Raw genomic sequence first — 20,539 nt, forward strand, 5'->3', positions numbered from 1 at the left:
ACCCAGACTTGGCAATCATTGAAGGAGGACCACGTGACTGCAGCCATGCAGAGAAGGGAACCTGTGGCTGTGGCAGTGAGGAGAACCACACGGCTTTGGCCAGAGTGGGGAGACCCCCCCTCCCTGCAGCCATGAGAAGAATCACCACACAGCTTTAGCAGAGAACCAGGTGACACAGCTGATGGTGCTAGGAACCAAGGAAGGCCTACCAGCCGAGCACAGATTACTGGGAAGAACTGGGAGCTGCCTGAGCCACGGACTTCTATTTCTTTCCCTGAGATACGATACCCCAGACTGGGCAAAGCAGGGAAGGAAGGACTCTGTGTGTTTGTGGGTGTTTTAAGGGACTTTGGGATTTTGATGAAGACATTAAGTCATTACTCTTAAGTCTGAATAACTTGAATAAATAATTCCTTTCCTTTTCACCAATCTCTAACATGGAGAGCTATAATTCTCTGGTGAAGGGAAAGGTGAACCTAGTACACCTTTCCTAGTACACCCCCTTTCTCCTGGGGACCCCAGGAGAAAGGGGGATCAATTCAGTAGCATTGTGGGGCCCTCTTCCCTGGTGGTCAATCAGGGAAAATCATGGGAGACCATATGTGCAGTAGCTTTAAAATAATACAACTACTTGTACATGCACAGTAAAAGCCTACCAAAACTAGCCAGGAAGGATCTTCCCTATAAGAATAGAGTCCCTCCGGCCCATGAAGTCCATCTCTGCTTGGAGTTGGCCTGCTCCCATGTTCTCTGCTATAAACTCTGGCTGTTCGGTTCAATTCTTTGTCCCCCTCACCAAGAACCTGGTTACCTGTGCCCACCTGTTACAATTCCATTCTTTCTCCTATTAACCAATGAAGTTTCTTAGCTGTTGCAGTGTTGTTTGCTTTTTAAGCATACTTTTCTCAGTCTTTGCCTTTCTGGACTGGAGTCTTATGCTCGCTCCCTCCCCTACGATTTATTCACATGTCACCCCTTCGGTCATTCACTCTACTCCATCCACCTCTACTACGGTGGATTCAGGGTTCACTAAACAGAAGTGTATGTAATCTTCTAAGTTCAGATGCCATGACTTTCTACAAAGGCAAGAGAATGTTTCTTCTTAAAACTTCCCATGAAACCCAGCCTTTTTGTGATATTTTTTGTAATTCCTCACTGGGAACATTACAAGCTACAAAACTCCTTATCTAGGTCTTTACTGCATTTGATTGCAATCATGTTAAAATTATAATGTGAAAACAAATAATCTGATTCAAAAATAGGCTGAGGAGACGAATAGATATTTTTTCAAAGAGGATGCACAAAAAAGGTGCTCAGCATCACTAATCATCAGGGAAATGCAAATCAAAACCACGATGAGCTATCACCTCATTCTCTTTGGAATGACTACTATTGAAAAGACAAGAAATAAGTGTTCACTAGAATGAGGAGAAAAAGGAATTTTTGTGCACTGTTGGTGGGAGTATAAATTGGTGCAGTCACTATGGAAAACTGTACAGATATTCCTCAAAAAATAAATAAATAAAACCACCATGGTATCTAACAATTCCACATCTGGGTATTTATCTGAAAAAAAATGAAAAAACTAATTTGAAAAGATATATGGACCCTCATACTCATTGCAACATCATTTACGATAGCCAAGACGTGGAAACAACCTAATGTCCACTGATGGATGACTGGATAAAGAAGATGTTCCATATACAATGGACAATTAGTGTCCTAAAAAGGAGTCAAATCTTGCCATTTGCAACAACCTGGATGGGCCTTACAAGCATTATGCTAAGTTAAATAAGTCAGACAGAAAAAAGATAAATTCCACATGATCTCACTTATATGTGGAATCTAAAAATAAAACAAAACAAAACCAACCACCCAACAAACAAAAAACCTCTGAGATTGTGGATATAGAAAACAGAGTGGTGGTTGCCTAAGCTGCAAAGAAGCAATGTTTTTTGCCTTACTATGGAGGCCAGGGGAGCAGGCCCCCTCTCAAGGTAAAAGTAGACTAAGTCAGTGGTGTTAAAACAAGGTCTCTATTATTGCATTTAGTACTGAACTCTAAATGCAAGACTTGCTAAAAGGAAAAAAAATCCATTATTTCAGTCCTATAAAAAAACAACCCTCATTTTTCTATCCCCAAAGGGTCTTATCTCCAATCTATGAATTTCAAACACCCAATTATTTTAAACATAAAAATAAAAGGAATATAATCAAAGGAAATTTTACATGCATTTATTGTGGCATATTTCTTTGATAAATTTACTTATTTGTGCTCTTCAGGCACTTTGATATTACATCTGAATGGAGCAATGGAAATACCCGTAATATAGATCCATTAAGTGTCAGGATTTTTTTTTTGAAACTAAGGAACTAGAGAGAGTGGCTTATTATATTAAAAAGTGAGTGGAAAAGAGAACTTTTCTACCCTACAGCCCCCGAGATAATGGTGGGAAACTGTCCATACCTCGAGTGTTCTGGATGACTTGTCTGTCGCCCTTTCTACTGAGTGGAAGCAATGAGGCCCCTGGGTAACATGGAACACCATGGACTTGGGTGACACCAGGATACCTGTGTTCCTCGGCATCACGAATCATTGTGACAAACCCAGGAAACAGGCTCCCTGCTCTCTGAAGAACTGACTCAAGTCGTTTCTTGGACCAAGTCCAACTGGCTGAAGTTCATCCTAGATAAAACAAAGAGGAACCTAACTGAAAGGAAGAGAAATTGGAAATCTGACAAGATATCCAATATCAACTCTTTTTAAGGGCCCACACTGTCAGGCTGGTGAGTAATTTTGTGGTAAATAGCTATTTGCAGGATCCCGAGGGAATGCATTGGTGAAAAATGCACTCCTTTACCTCTAACTCCTCAGGAAACCGAGAGCCAGACGTGAAATGTAACTCTAGAAAGCAGTGTTCTGAATGTGCTCAACATGCACTCTGACTAGCTTAGAATGGAAACGTACAGACAGCAGGCACATTATCATCAAGCAGAACCTCATAAAGCACATAACTTGGTCTGTGTAGAAAGCAATCAAGTTCAACCTCTTAGTGAAGTAAACACAGAACTGAGGGTCAAAAGTCCAGCCTTTGCCACTAAACTGTGTGAATTTGAACTTAGCTCCTCTATTTCCCTTTTTTCTCTTCTACTGAAATAGTTCAACGTACCAAAAATTATAGAAATTAACTATTTTCTTTTTTTAAGATTTTATTTATTTATTTTTAGAGAGGGAAGGGAGGGAGAAAGAGAGAGAGAGAGAAACATCAATGTGCGGTTGCTGGGGGTCATAGCCTGCAACCCAGGCATGTGACCTGACTGGGAATCAAACCTGCGACACTTTGGTTCTCAGCTCGTGCTCAGTCCACTGACCTATGCCAGCCAGGGGTTAAAGAAATCTTAACATTTAGATTCATTTTCCTCAGATTGTTTTAAAAGATATGAACAACATGGTTGAAGTACTGTAAATTTCCCACTCTCCATTCCATCCCATTCTCTCCATCCTCTACAAAAGTAATTACTATTCTGATTTCTGCTGTCTACCATTCCCATAACTGTCATTAAGCTGTGATGTCATAGGTAGAGATCCATAAACACCACTTAGTCTTGTGTTGAATGTTTGTCAATGTTGTTTAGATGATACTATGTGTACACACAAAAGTCAGCACTAATGAAAGGGTTAAGAGCAGGCACCCTGGAGCCTCACTGACTGGGTTCAAACAGTGGTTATGCTACTTCCTTCCTGTGGGTCTTGGGCAAATTATTTAACTTCTCTGTGTCTCCATTTGCTCATTCATTAAACAAGGAACACAATGGAACCTAACTTGTAAGTTGTCATGAAGATTAAATGCATTGACATCTGGGCAGTGCTTTGGAACAGTACCTGTCACAAAATAAGCACTATGTACGTGTTATCTGTTACTATTCAAATGTTTTAGAGCAGGGGTGTCAAACTCATTTTCACTGGGGGCCACATCAGCCTCGTGGTTGCCTTCAAAGGGCTGCATGTAATATTAGGACTGTATAAATGTAACTACTCCTTAACTAGGGGCAAGGAGCTTGGTGCTCCCTCTGGGTAGAAACAAGGTGGAGGGCCAGATTGGGCCCACAGGCCTTGTGTTTGCCACCTGTGTTTTAGAGCATTTTGTTGCATGAATATATTCTAATTTATATGTCTAATCTCCTTCTGATGAATATTTAGGTTGTTTCCATTTCTTTCTATTATAAAAATTCTTCAGCATGTCTCCTTGTGCACACATGGGCAATTTTCTCGAGTAACTATGCCTAAAGAATGAAATTTCTGGGTTTTTGGTGAGATCAGCTTTGGGCTGTCGCAGACATTAGCATATCATTGTCCAACATATGGTAAAAATTCCTGCTGTCACTCAAAGTCTCCAATATTCTACATCCGCACCAGCTCTGGTATTGCCCGGTATCATTTCCGTATCCTGTGAAATGAGAGCAGGGAACTAGATGACCTCTAGTGTCTTTCTGCCCTTCTGTGTTCTCTAATTCCCTTTCCTTGAATTTCCCTCTTTCTTCCTTCACCTGTAGATAACCTAGTCCAGTGAATAGCAAACTATTTCATTTGAGTCTAGAAGCCTGTTTTTGAGTATTTATATATACTTAAGTGTAAAAACTAGGACATTCAATAATACAATTTCAGGAGTCATAAGGAAAAACATCACCTAAATTGATGGGCATACTTCCAAGGCTGTTGATATAGATCGGGAATTGTCAGGCTTTTTAAAACAATAAACTTTTAAAAAACATCTAAACTGAATTACAAGATAATTACAGCTTGTTCCTTTTTTCTCTTTGTTTTCCTCTAATAGTTATCTTACACAATTGTAAAAGCTTCTTGTAATGTAATTATCATTATTGCTTTGGTGAACTTTCTGAAATTAAGGAATAATAAATTGCTTCAATTAATCTTGTTACTTTATCCATTAAGTTTGCATTTTAAATTCTACTTGATCACGTTCTGATTTTATACTGGTATATGTTTTTTTATACTAAAATCTTCTAGAAATACCCAGGTTGGAAAAAAATTACTCACTACTGCCAAACAGCTCTGATTTCCACTACCTATAATTTCTATGGGGAAAAATATACAGCATCCGGCCTTGAAGGTTATAATTGCAGACCAACATTGCCACCTAATGATAAAAAGCTTAATCACATCATATTGGAAGTTGGAAAAGTTTTTTTTTAAATATATATATGCAAAACTCTGCAGTGATCTCTTCCTCTGAGAATATCACATTATGGCAGAGTTGAGAGACACACATCAGACATACTGGCAAGTCTGGATTGTTGGGTTTCTGATCCCTCACTGACCTGACAGGCACAAGTCCCAGAATCAATTCTCTCGCTCATTTCTCAGATGCAGTTATTAAAGATCTTCAGACTTCAGGTAGCCTTCCCCTGTCCTCATGCCCAGCCTGTCCTAGTCTTAACATGTTAAGGTGCTAGTCCAAGATAGCCATTTGAAGTCTGGAATCAGCCTGGAATATGGCTGGTCTCTGGATTGCCAAAAAGTGAGCTCCTGCTTTTGCAGCCACACATACTCAAGTCAGCACCTCCCCTAAGCCATGTTTCCTGTCTTTTTGAAAGATTCCCTGGTGAAGCAGGAACCCAATTGTAAATTCCTGCACTGCACTCCAGATGTCTAAACTGGAGCTCTCGCCACCACCTGTCAGAGCCTCTACCTGGAGAGGTTGTGAGAAAAGAATTAGCTAAACCCTCCTTACCCCAAGTCTTTAAACCAAGAATCCACCACCATCCTATGTGAACACAAGCAAGACTCATAGAGCTTTGGGTCAGAGGTCATCAAGTCAGAACCCTGGGATATGTCTCTAGCCCAGATCACACTCAAAGTGCGCACCCCCGGATGCTGAGGTTGGGGCTGCTCCTCCAGGTAGGTAACTCTCACTCATTCCTACCTTACCATGCTGCCTGACGTGAGTAGCCAGCAAGCTTCTTAGAGGTTTTTATGACAGGCAAGAAAGAGCACAAAGAAAAGAATAAAATGCAGATGGAGGTGAATGAATAAGAATACGAAAGAAAAGAGAGGACAGGGAGCACTTGTCTCAGGCAGGAATCATGTCACACATTACTTATACCCTCCTACTGCAGGACTAGACACTTCTACAGTGAAGACATCCTTGCCAGCTGATACTGAAGAGACAGGCAAAATTTGGAAGGGAAACTTAAGACTGCAAAGGCATAATGCATATAGTTCAGTGGGTTTCTGTAGGTAGAGAAGCACAAATTCTACCCTTGATATACACTGATTGAGGTCCACATAAACATCTGACATGTCAAATCACCAAGCAGCTGTGGTAACTTATGTTATTATAGGCAGGGATAGAAGCCTTTTATCAATTTCTATGATCTGTGTTAGAAAGAATATTTTGAACCACTGCTGGGTTCAGCAATAAGGGCTGTGTGATGGATTAGCAATGTCTTCCATGGCCACACATGTGTTGTATTTGCCTCTTTTCTTTTCCAAAATGATTCTCCCATTAACTCTTTCCTGGTTCTCTAGGTATGTGCTTCTCCAGCTTTAATGTGGTATGAATCACCTAACAGTCTTGCTAAAATGCAGATTCAGACATGGTAGGTAGGCCTGAGATTCTGAGTTTCTAAGACACTCCCAGGTGATGCCCATTGAATTCCAGGTTTCCTTTTCTAACATTACAACCATTTCCTTTGCTAATCACCCGCAATATTATTACGCAATATTATTATCTCTTTTTCTTACTGCTGATCAGTCAGAGAAGGGAGACATTAGTCACTGCTGTCAGGCCCTAATAGTCAGACAAAATTTTAATTTATTATTAAAAATTCCTGCTGTGGCCAGATAGCTCAGCTGGTTAGAGCATTGTCCTAATACGCCAAGGTTGTAAGTTCAATCCCCAGTCAGGGTATATACAGGCATCAAAAAATTAATGCATAAATAAGTGGAGCAACAAACCAATATTTCTCTCTCTCTGTCTAAAATAAATAAAAAATCCTACAAAATATTATATATTTCATATATCATGTTTCATATACATGTTATATAAATTTCATATATGTGTTATATATTTCTCATATATAACATACATACATATATTTATACAGTAAAGTCTGATCAGTAATGCTTTTATCAGTAAGAAGTTTCTCTCAATCATTCTTTCTAGGCCTAGGGTATGACAATTAATATTCTTAAAATGACCCTTAAGCTCTATAAGATCCTAAACTCCCTACTAAATTATCCAATAAATAATACTCACTTACAGTTTTAGAATTTATTTTACTTTATTGCATTCTAATTCTTTTTAAATGTGTCCTGAACATGATGTACATAGTACTTCCCAATCATTCCTCAACAATGTAAATTGCCTGAGAGCAAGGGACACCTGTTCACTTTTATAAACATTATTACATGAAGGGAGCACAGGTGGGAGAAATCAGGAGACATGGATACTGACAAGTTAACCAGTTTATATCTTTGCACATTATCTGCTGTGGAAAATCCTAAGAAATGATGATTCTTTAATCATAGTACCTCACAAGCAAGTGTGTGGACCTTGTGCCTACACCAAAGCACATGTTCTTCCTGGAAAAATTCCCCAGCCAAATCTTCCTCTTGTTCCAACGTAACCACACCACCAAAAGGACCATGAGGTTCATCCTTGTTAATAACCAGATTTTCAGTCCTGTGTTGAGTCTGTGGGCCCACTTTCAACTCCAGATCCTTCAATGGCTGAAAACTCTGTTTCAATGAGTGGTTTCAGAAATTTCTCAACCTTGGTTAGTCTTTGCTTCAGCTTCTTCTGCATGGACTCATATTCAGCCAGGATCCGAGCAAACCTTGTTTGCAGGAGGTCTACTGACCCTTCCATTCGAGTGACCTTCTCTTCCAGATCTTTAGGGTCCCTTCCGGCATTTGCAATATTTATATCCAGCAGACCGTCTTTCATCAAGATTTGCTTCCCTTTCTCTTCTAGCATACTTTTGGCATCTGGGTACTCAGTGAGAGCTTCCATGAGGTCATCCTTTGAGAGACAGAACAGATCTGAGTAGCCAATGCTTTTAATATTGGCTGTTCTGCGATTGCCAGCTTTGCTGCCTTTAATGTTAAGGATGCTGATCTCACCAAAGTAGCTGCCATCACTCAATACCACAAACTGAGTGATTCCATCATCGGCCACCACAGCAAGTTTGCCTTCCTTGATGATGTACATCTCTCGTCCAATATCACCTTTCTTGCAAATGTAATCTCCAGGACTGTAGACTTGGGGTTGTAATTTTAAGACCAACTCCACCAACAGACCTGCTTCACAGTCAGCAAAAATGCGCACCTTTTTTAATGTGTCTAAGTGAACGCTGATAGCAATCTCTGCTCTTAGTTTATCAGGTAGATACTTCAAGACTTCTCTCTCATCAACTGTTTTTTTGTTGGTCCACAGATAGTCAAACCATTTGATAACTCTCTTTTCCATATCTTTGCTTACATTTCGAAAATGCATATATTGCTTGATGGCATCAATTCTTGCTTGAAATTCTGCTCTGGCTGCATTCATGTTGGAAATCATTGAACCTATGTTACCAACGATGGTAGCAAAAATTAATACTCCAATTAGGAAATCAACCACTACAAAGACATACTCAGAATCCCTCACAGGAGGTGGTGTTTCCCCAATGGTGGTCAAAGTCAGTGTAGACCAATAAAGGCTATATACATATTTTCTAGCCAAACGGCCAAATTCAGGATCATTAATATCAGGATAGACCCATGTATCATTTCCAAATCCAATAGCTTTGGAAATTGAGTAGTACACACATGCGTTCCAGTGGATAATGATGACGATGTACATAACGAGGTTGGAAATCCTGAAGATGTTTGGGTAGTTTGTCCTTGTTTCTGTTCTCTGGAAGAACTCAAACATTCGAGAGATCCTTAATAGTCTGTTTAATCTAATTTCTGGGTAGTTCCACCCCAGCTTAAAATATAGCAGATCAGTTGGTACCACTGATAGAACATCAAGTTTAAATTGCAAGTTTGATTTATATTTCTCTATAAGTTTAAGCTTTTCCTTCACCAGCAGGCCTTGTTCTAGGTAACCTAAAATAGAAAAAAAATCAATGTCATGTTTTTTCTTTTATGCTATTGTAAATTTTTTAAAGTAACATTCAATGAACTTCATTGACCTCAGAATAAGAACTCATGTTCAATAAATAAGCTTTTAGTAATGTAATAAGACATGAGTACCAATCAACATATACCTATGGAAATATTATTTTACAGAAATAAAAACTCAAACTTTGTAAGTGCAGAAGTGAGAAATTATACACACTGTAGATATACAAATCTCTCTAGATTGAGTATCTCCACCCAGGCAAAGCCACTGCTTTTATGAACAGTGTTCTTGGAAAGTTTCCTGAACACCTGAGCACTGTGCTTTTACTTCACACTACTCTTTTGACAAAACTCCAACCCCATTGAAACTTGGGTACCTGCCCTGCTGTCTAACAATCCTGCATATTTTTTTTTGCTCCTTCAATGGGAAGCATAACTGTCCTTGGAGGCAACATTTGCATATCTCCTTCTTGCCTACTGCCTCACTCCCATACTTCTTTAAATGTGTGGGGTCTTCCCTTCCCCTACACTGCTACCATGGCCTTAGTGTATTAAACCCAGAATTTTAGCACTCTGATGCATTTCACTAGGAAAACAACTTGCTCCTCCTCCTTGACTATCAGAGCTGCCAATAGGACACACCAACTGAAACACTGCTCTGGTGTGCTGAAATTTAGAGAACATCCCCAATTTACATAACAATTCTTAAAAGCCATGCTCTGTGTTCTCTGGATACATTTTCGTGCAGAGAGAGCTGTAGAAACAATGAGCTTCTCCTACTTAACAAAAATACTTCAAGTAGGGAGTTATTAGATCCTGCCCCCTGGTCAATAATGCCTCACCGTGGACCACAAAGTTGAGTTAAGAGTGTGTGTTCTGTTTCTTACAAAATTTCTAACATGGCTCTGCTGGGTACAATGACATTCTCCCCCCCAACCGCAACCCCCATGACTCTCCCTGTTAGGTAGCGACTTCCCTCTCCTCACAGGGCTCACAGACTGTTCTGCTTTCTCTATTCCTTTCACCTGGGATAAACCCAATGAACAGGGTAACAGAGGAAAGCTACCAATCACATCTGAAAGGTTGCCTAGAAACGTCCTTCTGAATCAGTTGGAGAGACCTAAGCCTGTGGGTGGGAATATAATGCGCTTGCTCTCAACTGTGCTTTTTCCTCTAAAACACTTTTGTGAGTTTATGTTGAAGATTGCTTTAATTAGAAAATTTCAAATTATATTATAGAGATAAAAGCATGAAATTGCAAAATATCCCAAACTGAACATATTTACCTGTCCTTGTTCGTACAAACATATCGAGAAGATAGACTACATCTGACAAGTAATCAAAAACGAGCCAATATTCTAGGTAATCAGACTGCAGTTCATCAAAACATGCTCTGTAAGAGAAAAACTTGTATAACTAAAATAAAATGGGGCCCAATTTAAGTATTAAAAGTCCTCTTTGTATAATTTTATCCCAGTGAGAAGTATAAGTCTAGGAGGGTCCTTGGAGTCCACTGAATCCACCACGACTTTGCCAAATCTTTTCCTGAATAGGAGTAGTTGGGTTAGTTTTCTCACACTTCTGAATTCCAACATTCTTTCAATTATACTAGTCAGCTTTATGAAAACATCATGTAAGAAAAATGGTCTGGAGCTGAAGTCAAATACATTGGGTCTTACACAATAACCAGGTTCATATCGACTGTCAGTACCCAGAATGCTTCAGGAAATTATGCCTGTTCCCAGATGGCTGGGCTGATTACTGTCTAAAGGACAAGGAACCATGGGCATTGTTTGGAAACAAACCTTGCTCTAAAACAATGTACATTCTTAATCTTTTTCTACTCTTGGCAAAATTTTTTTCATGTAGGAAAACCAAATGTCCTCCAAGTTCTAATAATGATTGAGTGATCAAAAGTTTAAAAGTATCATTTTCATTGCTGCATCCTTATACTGGATTTCCAAACATGTTAGAAAGGAAAGTACCTACTCCTGATCTTAGAAAAACATGTTGACAATAATGTAACTCTTTACAACCTGTGGTAGAGAAAAGAGGTATGTCCTGAAGAGCTCTAGACAAAACTGCTAATTCAGTTAACTTGGAAACCAGAAGTGGGCTGAGATCCACAAAAATATATAGACACCTTGCAATAACCATAGTCCAGTTGTACATGACGGGTAAGGTGATACAAAATAGCCAGTTGTAGTATGTGTTTCCTGAGGGGTCAATAATCACGACTTCTTTCTTCTCTCTAGCAGCAATTAGAAACAAAGGGGAAAGTTACCAAGAAACAAGAACATTCTTATTTCACCTGCCATATATGGTTATGCCCATCACCCACTATTAATGAAATAGAAGGAAGCAGGAGAAGCTCACTCTGTAGTGGGAAGATTAGCTTGGCATCAGTGCATTCATCATAAGAAACTAGTTAGTGAAGGGTGGCTAGATAGTTAAATTACTAGTCTTACATTAAACCATATACCAGACTTTAATTAAAGCCCTTGTTTTACTGTCATGCTGCAGACACTTCTATCACTTCAGCCACAAAGAAAGAATCATGGCATGGATTATGTCAATCTCTGGACATTCCACAGAACTCTCTGGTAGGTTACAAATGAGAGAATGCTGGCTTTGCCATGCCCCCTACCAGGTAACAAAACAACCAGAAACTACACTGTAAGGAGAGAACTCATGGCTATTTTCTAATCTGTATGGGAAGAAGAATATAACAGTCTAATAAACTGCTTGTTCATAAGTATGTACAAAGGATTAGGAGAGACAAGAGTGGGCAAGTGGAAGGAAGGAAGAAAATATATGGTAAAATAAAAATTTTAAACTTTTTCTAGTATTAAGCCTATATTTTTAAGGATTTTTTTTCTCCTTATACAAACTTCAACAACTTTCTAACAGGCACAAATGATTGAACCATTGTCTGGTAAAAAGTTTTAAGGAAGTTTAGAAAACAAATTTCCCTTTAATAAAAAGTAAAAAGAGAGCTTTGCAACTATCACTCAGCCTTACCATTGTGAAATTCTAACTCTCAAGTGTTTGTTTTAAAAAAGATCTTTCAGCCCTGGCTGGTGTGGCTTAATGGATTGAGTGCCAGCCTGTGAACCAAAGGGTTGCTAGTTTGATTCCCACTCAGGGCACATGCCTGGGTTGTGGGCCAGATTCCTAGTAGGGGACGCATGAAAAAGCAACCATACACAGATGTTTCTCTCCCTCTCCTTCCCTTCCCCTCTCTAAAAATAAATAAATAAAATCTTATAAAAAAAAGGATCTTTCAAATGGCTGGTATTTTGTCTTTTGAAATTAGGCATGGCTTTTGTTATGAGACTTCTTTACTTCAGAGTATTTGCCATAAAGTATTTATTATGCAAAAATGTTAATGAAATTAAATTTATATTTCAATTTTTTAAATTGATGGTAAGACACTAGAATTCCAGTTCTCCTTGGAGCCTAAATATCTCCCAGTGGTAAGTTAATCTTTATCAGTTCTTGGGAAAGGGAATTAATGATAACAATGAAAATTCTTGATGAGATAACTGAGAATAATGCTTCCATTGTTAATTTTAAGAAAATTTAAAAATTTTAATCTACATTTAATACCAATTATTTAGTATTAAATAAAGATATAGGATCTCTTTACTATAAAGTTTTGGGAAATTATCTCTGTATCCAAAACCCATCACAAACTCATTCCTAATTTCAATGAGAGTAAAAAACGTACTCTTCTTTCTTTTCTTTGTCTTTCTTTTCCTCTTTTTTTTTCTTCTCTCTGTCCTTTTCTTTCTTCTTCTTCTTCTTCTCTGGGTCCTTTTTATTTTCATTTTTATCATCTAACTTGCTGAAAAAATGCAATATGTAGTTAGTATTAAAATACAAAAACATTATGGGAAGAAAAATGTGAAAGTCTAGCTTACCTTTTCTTTTCTTTTTTCTTCTTTTTTTCTTTTGGCTCTCTAGAGAAGAAACAATATCTCTGTAACATAATCAAAGCACATTCTGACTTCCATTCTTATTTACATTTCTCTCCACTGAGCAAGAATTCTCAGCTTTGTATTCAAAGACCTGCCTCTGTGCTTAGAAGCCAGAAATCTGGTCTCTTAATGGAGAGTTCTACAAAAAAAGTGCATCTGGGTAGCAAAGCAAACAAACAAAAATTCCTGGGTAGGTGAATGTGGAAAACTGAAGAAAGGGGAAGGTTTAAAGGCATAAACCCAAAGAGAGAAATTTAAGGAACAACAGCCTCTAAAAAGAATGCACTTGCAAAGTTTCAATGTATGTTTAAAATTATTTTTTTAAAAGATTTTATTTATTTATTTATTAGAGAGGGAAGGGAGGGAGATAGAGAGAGAGAGAGAAACATCAATGTGCGGTTGCTGGGGGTTATGGCCTGCAACCCAGGCATGTACCCTGGCTGGGAATTGAACCTGCAACACTTTGGTTTGCAGCCCGTGCTCAATCCACTGAGCTACACTAGCCAGGGCTGTTTAAAATTATTTAGCCCTGGCCATGCAAATCTGTTAGTTGGAGTGTCATCCCACTACGCCAAGGTTGGGGGTTCCATCTCCGGCCAGGTCACATACAGGAAACAAGCAGTGAATGAAGAACAAATGAATGTTTCTCTCTCTCAGTCTCTGCCCCCTCCACACGTCCTCTCTCTCTAAACCAATAAAAAATTATTATTAAAAATTATTTAAAATAGAAGTTTCTTGATATTCCTTATATTTACTCTTGAATAAGATCTTTGAGAATTTCAAGAAAATGCTATCTATTTTCTGTAGAGGGTTAATCCTGCCTGATGCAATTTTTTTATGAGTTGTCAAACAGGTCTGCAGTAACAATGGAATCCTGTTTCTTAGAATTATTCACTCAATTTGAGGTCATTTTTTCCCCCATGTACAATTTCTTCTTAAGTGAGGATATATGGTTAGAGGCCTCTTTCTATGACTGATTTTCTCGATTAGCAGAAGGATGGATTCTGGAGTCAGACAGACAGGCCTGTGGTCTCGGGAGGCTGCCATTGTTGGCTTGAACGTCTTGGTAAGATTTATTATTCACACATGAAAGAACAAGCAACTCACTACCACTAGGACCATCAGAGAAGGCTCTTAAAGGGAGGTAGGCCTAACCCTAGGCTTCCAAGTATGAGCAAGAGTTGGAAAAGTTGAGAAGAAGAAGGACGATGTTAAAGGGGAAGGGGATTTTTAGGTGCAAATGCACAAATAAATCTCGTCTGGGTAGAAATGACCCAGAAGAAGTAGAAAGCTACTGGTGAGGAGAAATAGGAGATAAAATTGATAAGTGAAGGGAGACTTGGCATCTAAGGTCATCCTGTACAAACAGGAACAAAATATAAAGTTGGAAAAGGGAGAATTTATCTCTATGGGAGCACACTCATGTGACACCGGATTTAACACCCTAGCATCGATCCTGGGTGACAGTGCTGACACACTGCCTAGATGGCTCTCAGATGCTCTAAAACAGTGAGGGCTCACACTAAGTGAGACCGAAATCACAAAATACCTTGTCAGATGGTAGAAGAAGGTATCAGAATTACTCAGAGAGAGGTATGTTAATGTGGACACACTACATGAGGAAGGTAGCCCACCAATTGCTCATGTTCCCTAAAAAGGCTCAGAGAATGAAAAAGTGATAAGAAACATGCTGGAGAGCAGGACACCAGCATCACTGCGAAGCTCAGCGGTATCATATTCTGTAGGCCAGAGTCGGTAATAGGTGATGCTGCTACAGAACTGGGTTTCCTGACAGCAGCAGGGGTGACAGGATTTAGACATATCAGAAGCCGGTGGCAGCGCTTACCCTTCAAAGAGAGATGGGTCCCCTTATTGTAATTTGCAGTATCCAAACACATACAGACTATTTTTAATACGGGTAGCTACATTTTTCAGAAGTTCATAAACCAGCAACAAAATAACAATATCATTGCCATTGTATTACATAGAGTTTGCCTAGAAAATATCTGCTCTATAACAGGTTCAGCTATATCCCTACCATTTTAGTGGTTTTCTTTATAAACAAAGCTTTTGTCCTTTATTGTAAATGTACTTACTGCTCCTTATTGCTGCTGTTGTTAACATTGAAAAGTGCAATGACACCAGGCAGGTACTGCTCCCTAGGAAATGAAAAAATGCAGTGAAATCATATAGTGTCCATGGTAAGCACACAGTCTTAAAGAAAAAATTCTTTTCAGTTTCTACTTATTACTGGTAATTGTCTAGACAATTTTTGAAAATATAAAGCCTCCATAAAGCATGAGCTATCAAATAAAAGACCAAGAACCAAAGTGATTAGTACACGCCTATTGACTGATGCCCACACCAAGAAGTAACATCCTTCTTGGTCTCCAGTGAGCCTGCTCAATGCCGCTAACTCTCTCAAGAGACCTAATTCTTAGACTTAGGAAGATAGAAAAGAGAAGAAAGGCAAATGAAACCAGTGGAAAAGATGGAGGTGGACATTAAAAAGAGAAATAGGAGAGAAGGGGAAAAAAAGGGGGGAGAAAATGAAAAAAAAAAAAGAATATGTTCCCTAAGATGGGACCCCCTGACTCACGCAAACACCACGCTGCTTCCACACCCTCAGAGTCACATGTGTGAAGTTTCCATAACCGCTTATTCCTTGCAAAGGACGTTAAGCTTTTCTTTTCTGGCTACTCACTCCAGCACTCTACCTCCCTGAAAGGAGGGCCAAATGGGATACAGCATTTAAAAAAATGACAGTCCCCCCTTCTCACATACAACAGCTTCAGGACCCTGGAAGAAGGATCACAAAGGAGGAGGAGATCAGAGAGGACTAGGGCATGAGGTTTCTTAAGAGACAGCACGTGTCTCAGGGAAAATGCTCAGCAAGAGAATTACTTGGAGGCCCATGGACACAAATAATCATCAGGCAGTGGCAATTTCCCAAGAAAAGAAAAGGGTCAGGAACAGAAGTAAGGAGTTCCTCCTAAGATCCTGTGTAGTTAGTGGGAGCAGGAGCATTTGCCAAGTCCACTAAAGGAGATCTTCTTTTCATCTAAACAATGGTTTAAAAACCAGCATGGAGGGACGGATCATACTGCTCACCTCTGTGATGGCCCGCCCCTTCTGCATGAATTATTTCCAGAGGAATCTCTCGCACAGGGGGCTTCACTCTCAGAGTCTTCAAATATAGAGGCACTGCCATCATCGTCGGAAAAGGAACTGCAGTCCAACGGGAGGGAGAGCTGAATTAGATCAATGTTCTAAACCAAGTTCTCATTAGGGGGACCATTGCCTCATCCCGTCTCCTGCCCTCTCAAACTAACACACACAACAACTTTCAATTAGAGTGAAATGAGAGCTGTACAGATTACATAGAATTATAGGCACAATTCAGTGAGATACGTGTAATTAAGACAGTACTTTTTAGGTCTTCCACAACTCTCTTGTTTGATTAATGTTAATATTTACCAAACGGAAAGTGTATTTTAGGTCATATTATGCAATTGTATGGACTAACCTGTAAAAACATGCTGTCCATCAAAAGTATATTAAACCACATGTATACACATTCTCTTTATTTATAGGGTAACTACTTTAAATTATACTTTTAAAACATGCTGGCATTTCACATTCTGTATTTTTTTCACATTTATCTATGGAAACATGATCTTTTTAGAATTGAAATGTCCCATGAGGAAAGGTCCTGTCAGTGAATAAGGAAATATTTGGCATAGGAGCTTCTAAATAATGGACCCGATAATATCTATTTATTTGATATTCAAGTTACGCTATTTCAAACTCTAAGTAAATTTACTACATTAAATAAATTACAAACTTCAAGGGTACAAATTAGAAGTTAAATGGAAACTAAACCTAGTTAAATTTAAGGAATGTGGCTGGTATTGAAAATGCATAGAAAAATTGCATCGAGTTACCTGCATGCTCCATTTTCCATCCTCCTTACTTCCTTTTCCATGTGTGGGACAACCACATTGGGAATGTTTATGAAGGAGTGCTGTGTATTGATAATATTTTTCTTCATGGTTAGTTTAACATCTGGGGAGAGAAAAAGCTTATTAGGAGGAAGATTTTTTAATATATTTACATATATAACAAAAAGTGTCACTCTACCCTCCTTCTAAGGCTGTAGTAATAATCCTATTTCTGGTTACATGTGGGAATTATTCTTTAATAGAATACAACCATGGCCTAGACCCGTAAGTACCACTTGCCAGTGTTTAGTGTCTTTTTTAAAATTCAAGAATATAGCAGAGGGCTAGAACTGTTTTTTTAAATTTAGGATTTACCCAGTTTTGATATACTCAGGCAATGTGGGTTTGGGATAAAACTACAGGGATTTCACATACAGATCAAACATTAAGCAATAATAGACAGTAATAAAATAAAATATAAAATGGGTGTAATCAGCTGTGAATGTCTATAGGCACTTAGAAAAAAGGGTCTTGAGTAGTATTCACTTTGGAGTAAATAAGGATGCAACTGATCCACACTTTTAACAAGTTCTCTAAATTATTGTGATACATACAACCTTAGCAGCATATTTTGGGAAACACTGGCCTAAACTCACATCTGGGTACTTATTTTCTAAGATCAGGTGCAAGGAGCTGGGCCAGACATCAGTTCACTTCCCAGCTCCTCCCAGCATGCACCACACTATTGTTGACTTCCTACTGCATTGTTTCCACTGGTCCACTTCAACTGCTCTCGGTGGGTGATTTCTGTCCATGGTCCTCAGAAGGATCCTCTCCCCAATTCTGAAGGTTTTTACCTTGAGAAAGCCAAAACCATGACAAAGATGTTGTTCTCTGCTGCTCCTCTGGCTGCCATGCAGGGGTCTGGGCTGCAGAGTGGAGAATCTTCCTCCTCCCAACCCCTTGCTTCCCTTGATCACCTGGGTCTGAAGAGGCCTTCATGTTCTGTGAGCCACCACTTAAAAAAACATACCTGTCTCCACAAAAGCCAGCACATGTGATGCAACCTTTGAGGGATTCCCTGGGAAACTATAGGAAGACTTTTAAGGTGGTAAAACTGGGGGTCCTGTGGGTACAGGTGGGCAGGAACGGGAATTATATGTGCGGTTAATCATATGCAAATTTATTTGAATCCAAAGACTCTAAGGGCCCAGGGACCTTTAGGTTAGAGAATCATATACATTCAAGCAGGGCTTGTACGTTTTCAGGATACACACTGATACAGATGGACCAGCTGTTTATAGCCAGTATCCCGTTTAATTGTAATTCTCCAACTAAGTATAAAATTTGCTAATATGTTTAATATCACCCCTACTCCCTAATTTTATTTTTAAAATATTTTTCTGGCATATGCCTTAGTGCCTCCATTAGTCTGGGAGTTCTTGGAATTCAGGACAATTTCTGACATTTTTTTCCATCCCCCTTAATGTCTATTATGATGCTATAAAATTAGTATGTGCTCAGTACCTAGTTCACTTAGTTACTAAACCAGTCCATCAGTGACCTATTTATTTTAGAAAGTTTTCCATTTAATATATATTTTTAAAATGGGAATAGTGTTTTCTAATTAAACAGAAAATTTATAATTCATATAATAATTTCTTAATACTTGAGCTATGGTATGAAAACAGATTACTCCTAAGGGACAAAATGGTGTTCTGTCTTCAGTTCCCTTACAGAGCCACACTGTGTCACACGTCTGCACCTTTGCCCATGCACTCCCTCTGCCTGGGAAGCCCACCTCCCTGATGTCTTAGAAGAGCACTACCCATTGTTTAAGTCCAAGCCAAGGTCAACTCCGCACTGACTCCCCACTCTCAACTAAGCTAATCACTTCCTCCCCTTCTCTGCCACTGCATTTTGTACATATTTCAGTTCTTTCGCTCTATGGTAAATTGTTGTACACATGTCTTTATAATGAGGCTGTGACCTTTGAGAGTGGAGACCTTTGTAACCATGCAGAATGCCTGCATATAATAGGTACTTAATAAATGCTTAAGTGAACACATCTAGTTTTTTAAAAACTTAAAATTATACTCACATGAATTTTCATTAGAAGCTATGAAAACTCACTGAATTTACTATGATTTTGAAAAGATTCTTAGCATAGTAGACATGGTGGATTGGCACACAGCATCCATTCTTCTCTCCTAGTGTGCTTTCATGATTTGCAAAACTGAAACAGCTAAAAATCTGCATTTCCCAAACTCCTTTGCAGCTTAGACTCTGTGTGCCACTTAGGCGTGGTCAAGCAAATTCACTTTTATGAGCTTTGGAGGGTGGAAACGAGGTGAAGACAATAGTTCTTCCACCTCTACTCTGGCTGCCAGCAAGAACAGCCAGGGAGACACTGGGTTGCTGAGGCATCCACTCCTGTGCAGTCACTAGCTTTCTGAGAGCTTATGCTGCTACGGGGCTAGCAGGAACAGAGTGGCTCTTGAAGTAATAACTACAATGGAAGAGGCTTCCTGATCTCTGGATCACACTTAATATGGCACATTCTGGAACAGAGTTCCAGTGAGGGATTTCTCACTGCCCACATTCCAGATTGAGAGAGTAAGAAATTTCCAGGCAGGCCAGTTCTGGGATGCTGTTCTGAGGTCATACCTCTGGGGGGTGGGGGAGGGGTTAGTCTAGGAGGGCCTATTGCTTTAGCCCTTCCAATGACCGTGTTAGTTCAAAGAGGTTAAAGTTCTCTCTTTAAAGTGCCAGTGTACAGTTTGGTTTTTGCAAATAAACAGAATCTTTTCCTGATTCTCAATAAGTGGGGTGCTATGGAACATTGAAATGGTTGTCAAAACAAGAGAAAGGAATGGAGGAAAAGGACAGAGGGAAATGTAAAAGGAGAGAAAGAAAAATGGAAAGAGGGAGAGAGAATGGGGAGGGAAAGCAAAAAGCAGAGAACATTCCCAGACTGCTGTTGTTCTCGTTGTTTGGAAAAAATATAGGAGAGATATTAATGGTCAAACCATGTGTTTTCACTTGTCTCCCATAGTTCTCTTACACAGTTCTCTTACACTATTTTATGGTGGCATAATGGGCCACCCTGGATTTCTGCCGGCATTTCAAGATCTACATTATAATAAATTCTGGAATTCATTGAAATTTTTTATATTAGTCTAACCTTTCAAGACAATGAGAGTATTGTCTCTTTAAATGTGTTCATGGGTCTTTTATTAAAATGAGCAAAATCACCATTATGTGCATCCCATATTTACAAGCACTAGAGGGACTTTGAAGAAAGGTAAGCTTAACAATGATGCTCTTTGCTTTTTTAGAGATTACCCACCAAATATAGAACCAAACAATATAAGGGGCACTAAGGCTTCTAAAAATCCAGGCACCTTACTTCACTTTAGCTATTCCCATGCTTTACAAACATTGGATAATATATCAGACAGTCATGTTTGTGATTCTTATATATCTTT

General features: G+C 39.0%; 1 protein-coding gene across 1 annotated transcript in view; it reads right to left on the minus strand.

Annotated features, from left to right (window-relative positions):
* Window positions 1-7,143: 7,143 nt before the first annotated feature.
* The window catches only part of CNGA1 (cyclic nucleotide gated channel subunit alpha 1), a 35,387-nt gene continuing 21,991 nt past the window's right edge, over window positions 7,144-20,539 (minus strand). The window contains exons 2-9 of the mRNA XM_045834683.1: window positions 17,055-17,175; window positions 16,222-16,338; window positions 15,207-15,269; window positions 13,054-13,092; window positions 12,861-12,977; window positions 11,274-11,381; window positions 10,417-10,523; window positions 7,144-9,115 (exon numbers count right to left, since the gene is read on the minus strand). Coding sequence (XP_045690639.1) covers window positions 7,701-9,115; window positions 10,417-10,523; window positions 11,274-11,381; window positions 12,861-12,977; window positions 13,054-13,092; window positions 15,207-15,269; window positions 16,222-16,338; window positions 17,055-17,161 — 2,073 coding nt within the window. The 5' untranslated portion in view covers window positions 17,162-17,175 and the 3' untranslated portion in view covers window positions 7,144-7,700. The remainder of the gene's footprint in view (window positions 9,116-10,416; window positions 10,524-11,273; window positions 11,382-12,860; window positions 12,978-13,053; window positions 13,093-15,206; window positions 15,270-16,221; window positions 16,339-17,054; window positions 17,176-20,539) is intronic.

Source organism: Phyllostomus hastatus, unplaced genomic scaffold (genome assembly GCF_019186645.2).
Source record: "Phyllostomus hastatus isolate PE091 unplaced genomic scaffold, TTU_PhHast_1.1 phas_contig_196, whole genome shotgun sequence".
NCBI lineage: Eukaryota > Metazoa > Chordata > Mammalia > Chiroptera > Phyllostomidae > Phyllostomus > Phyllostomus hastatus.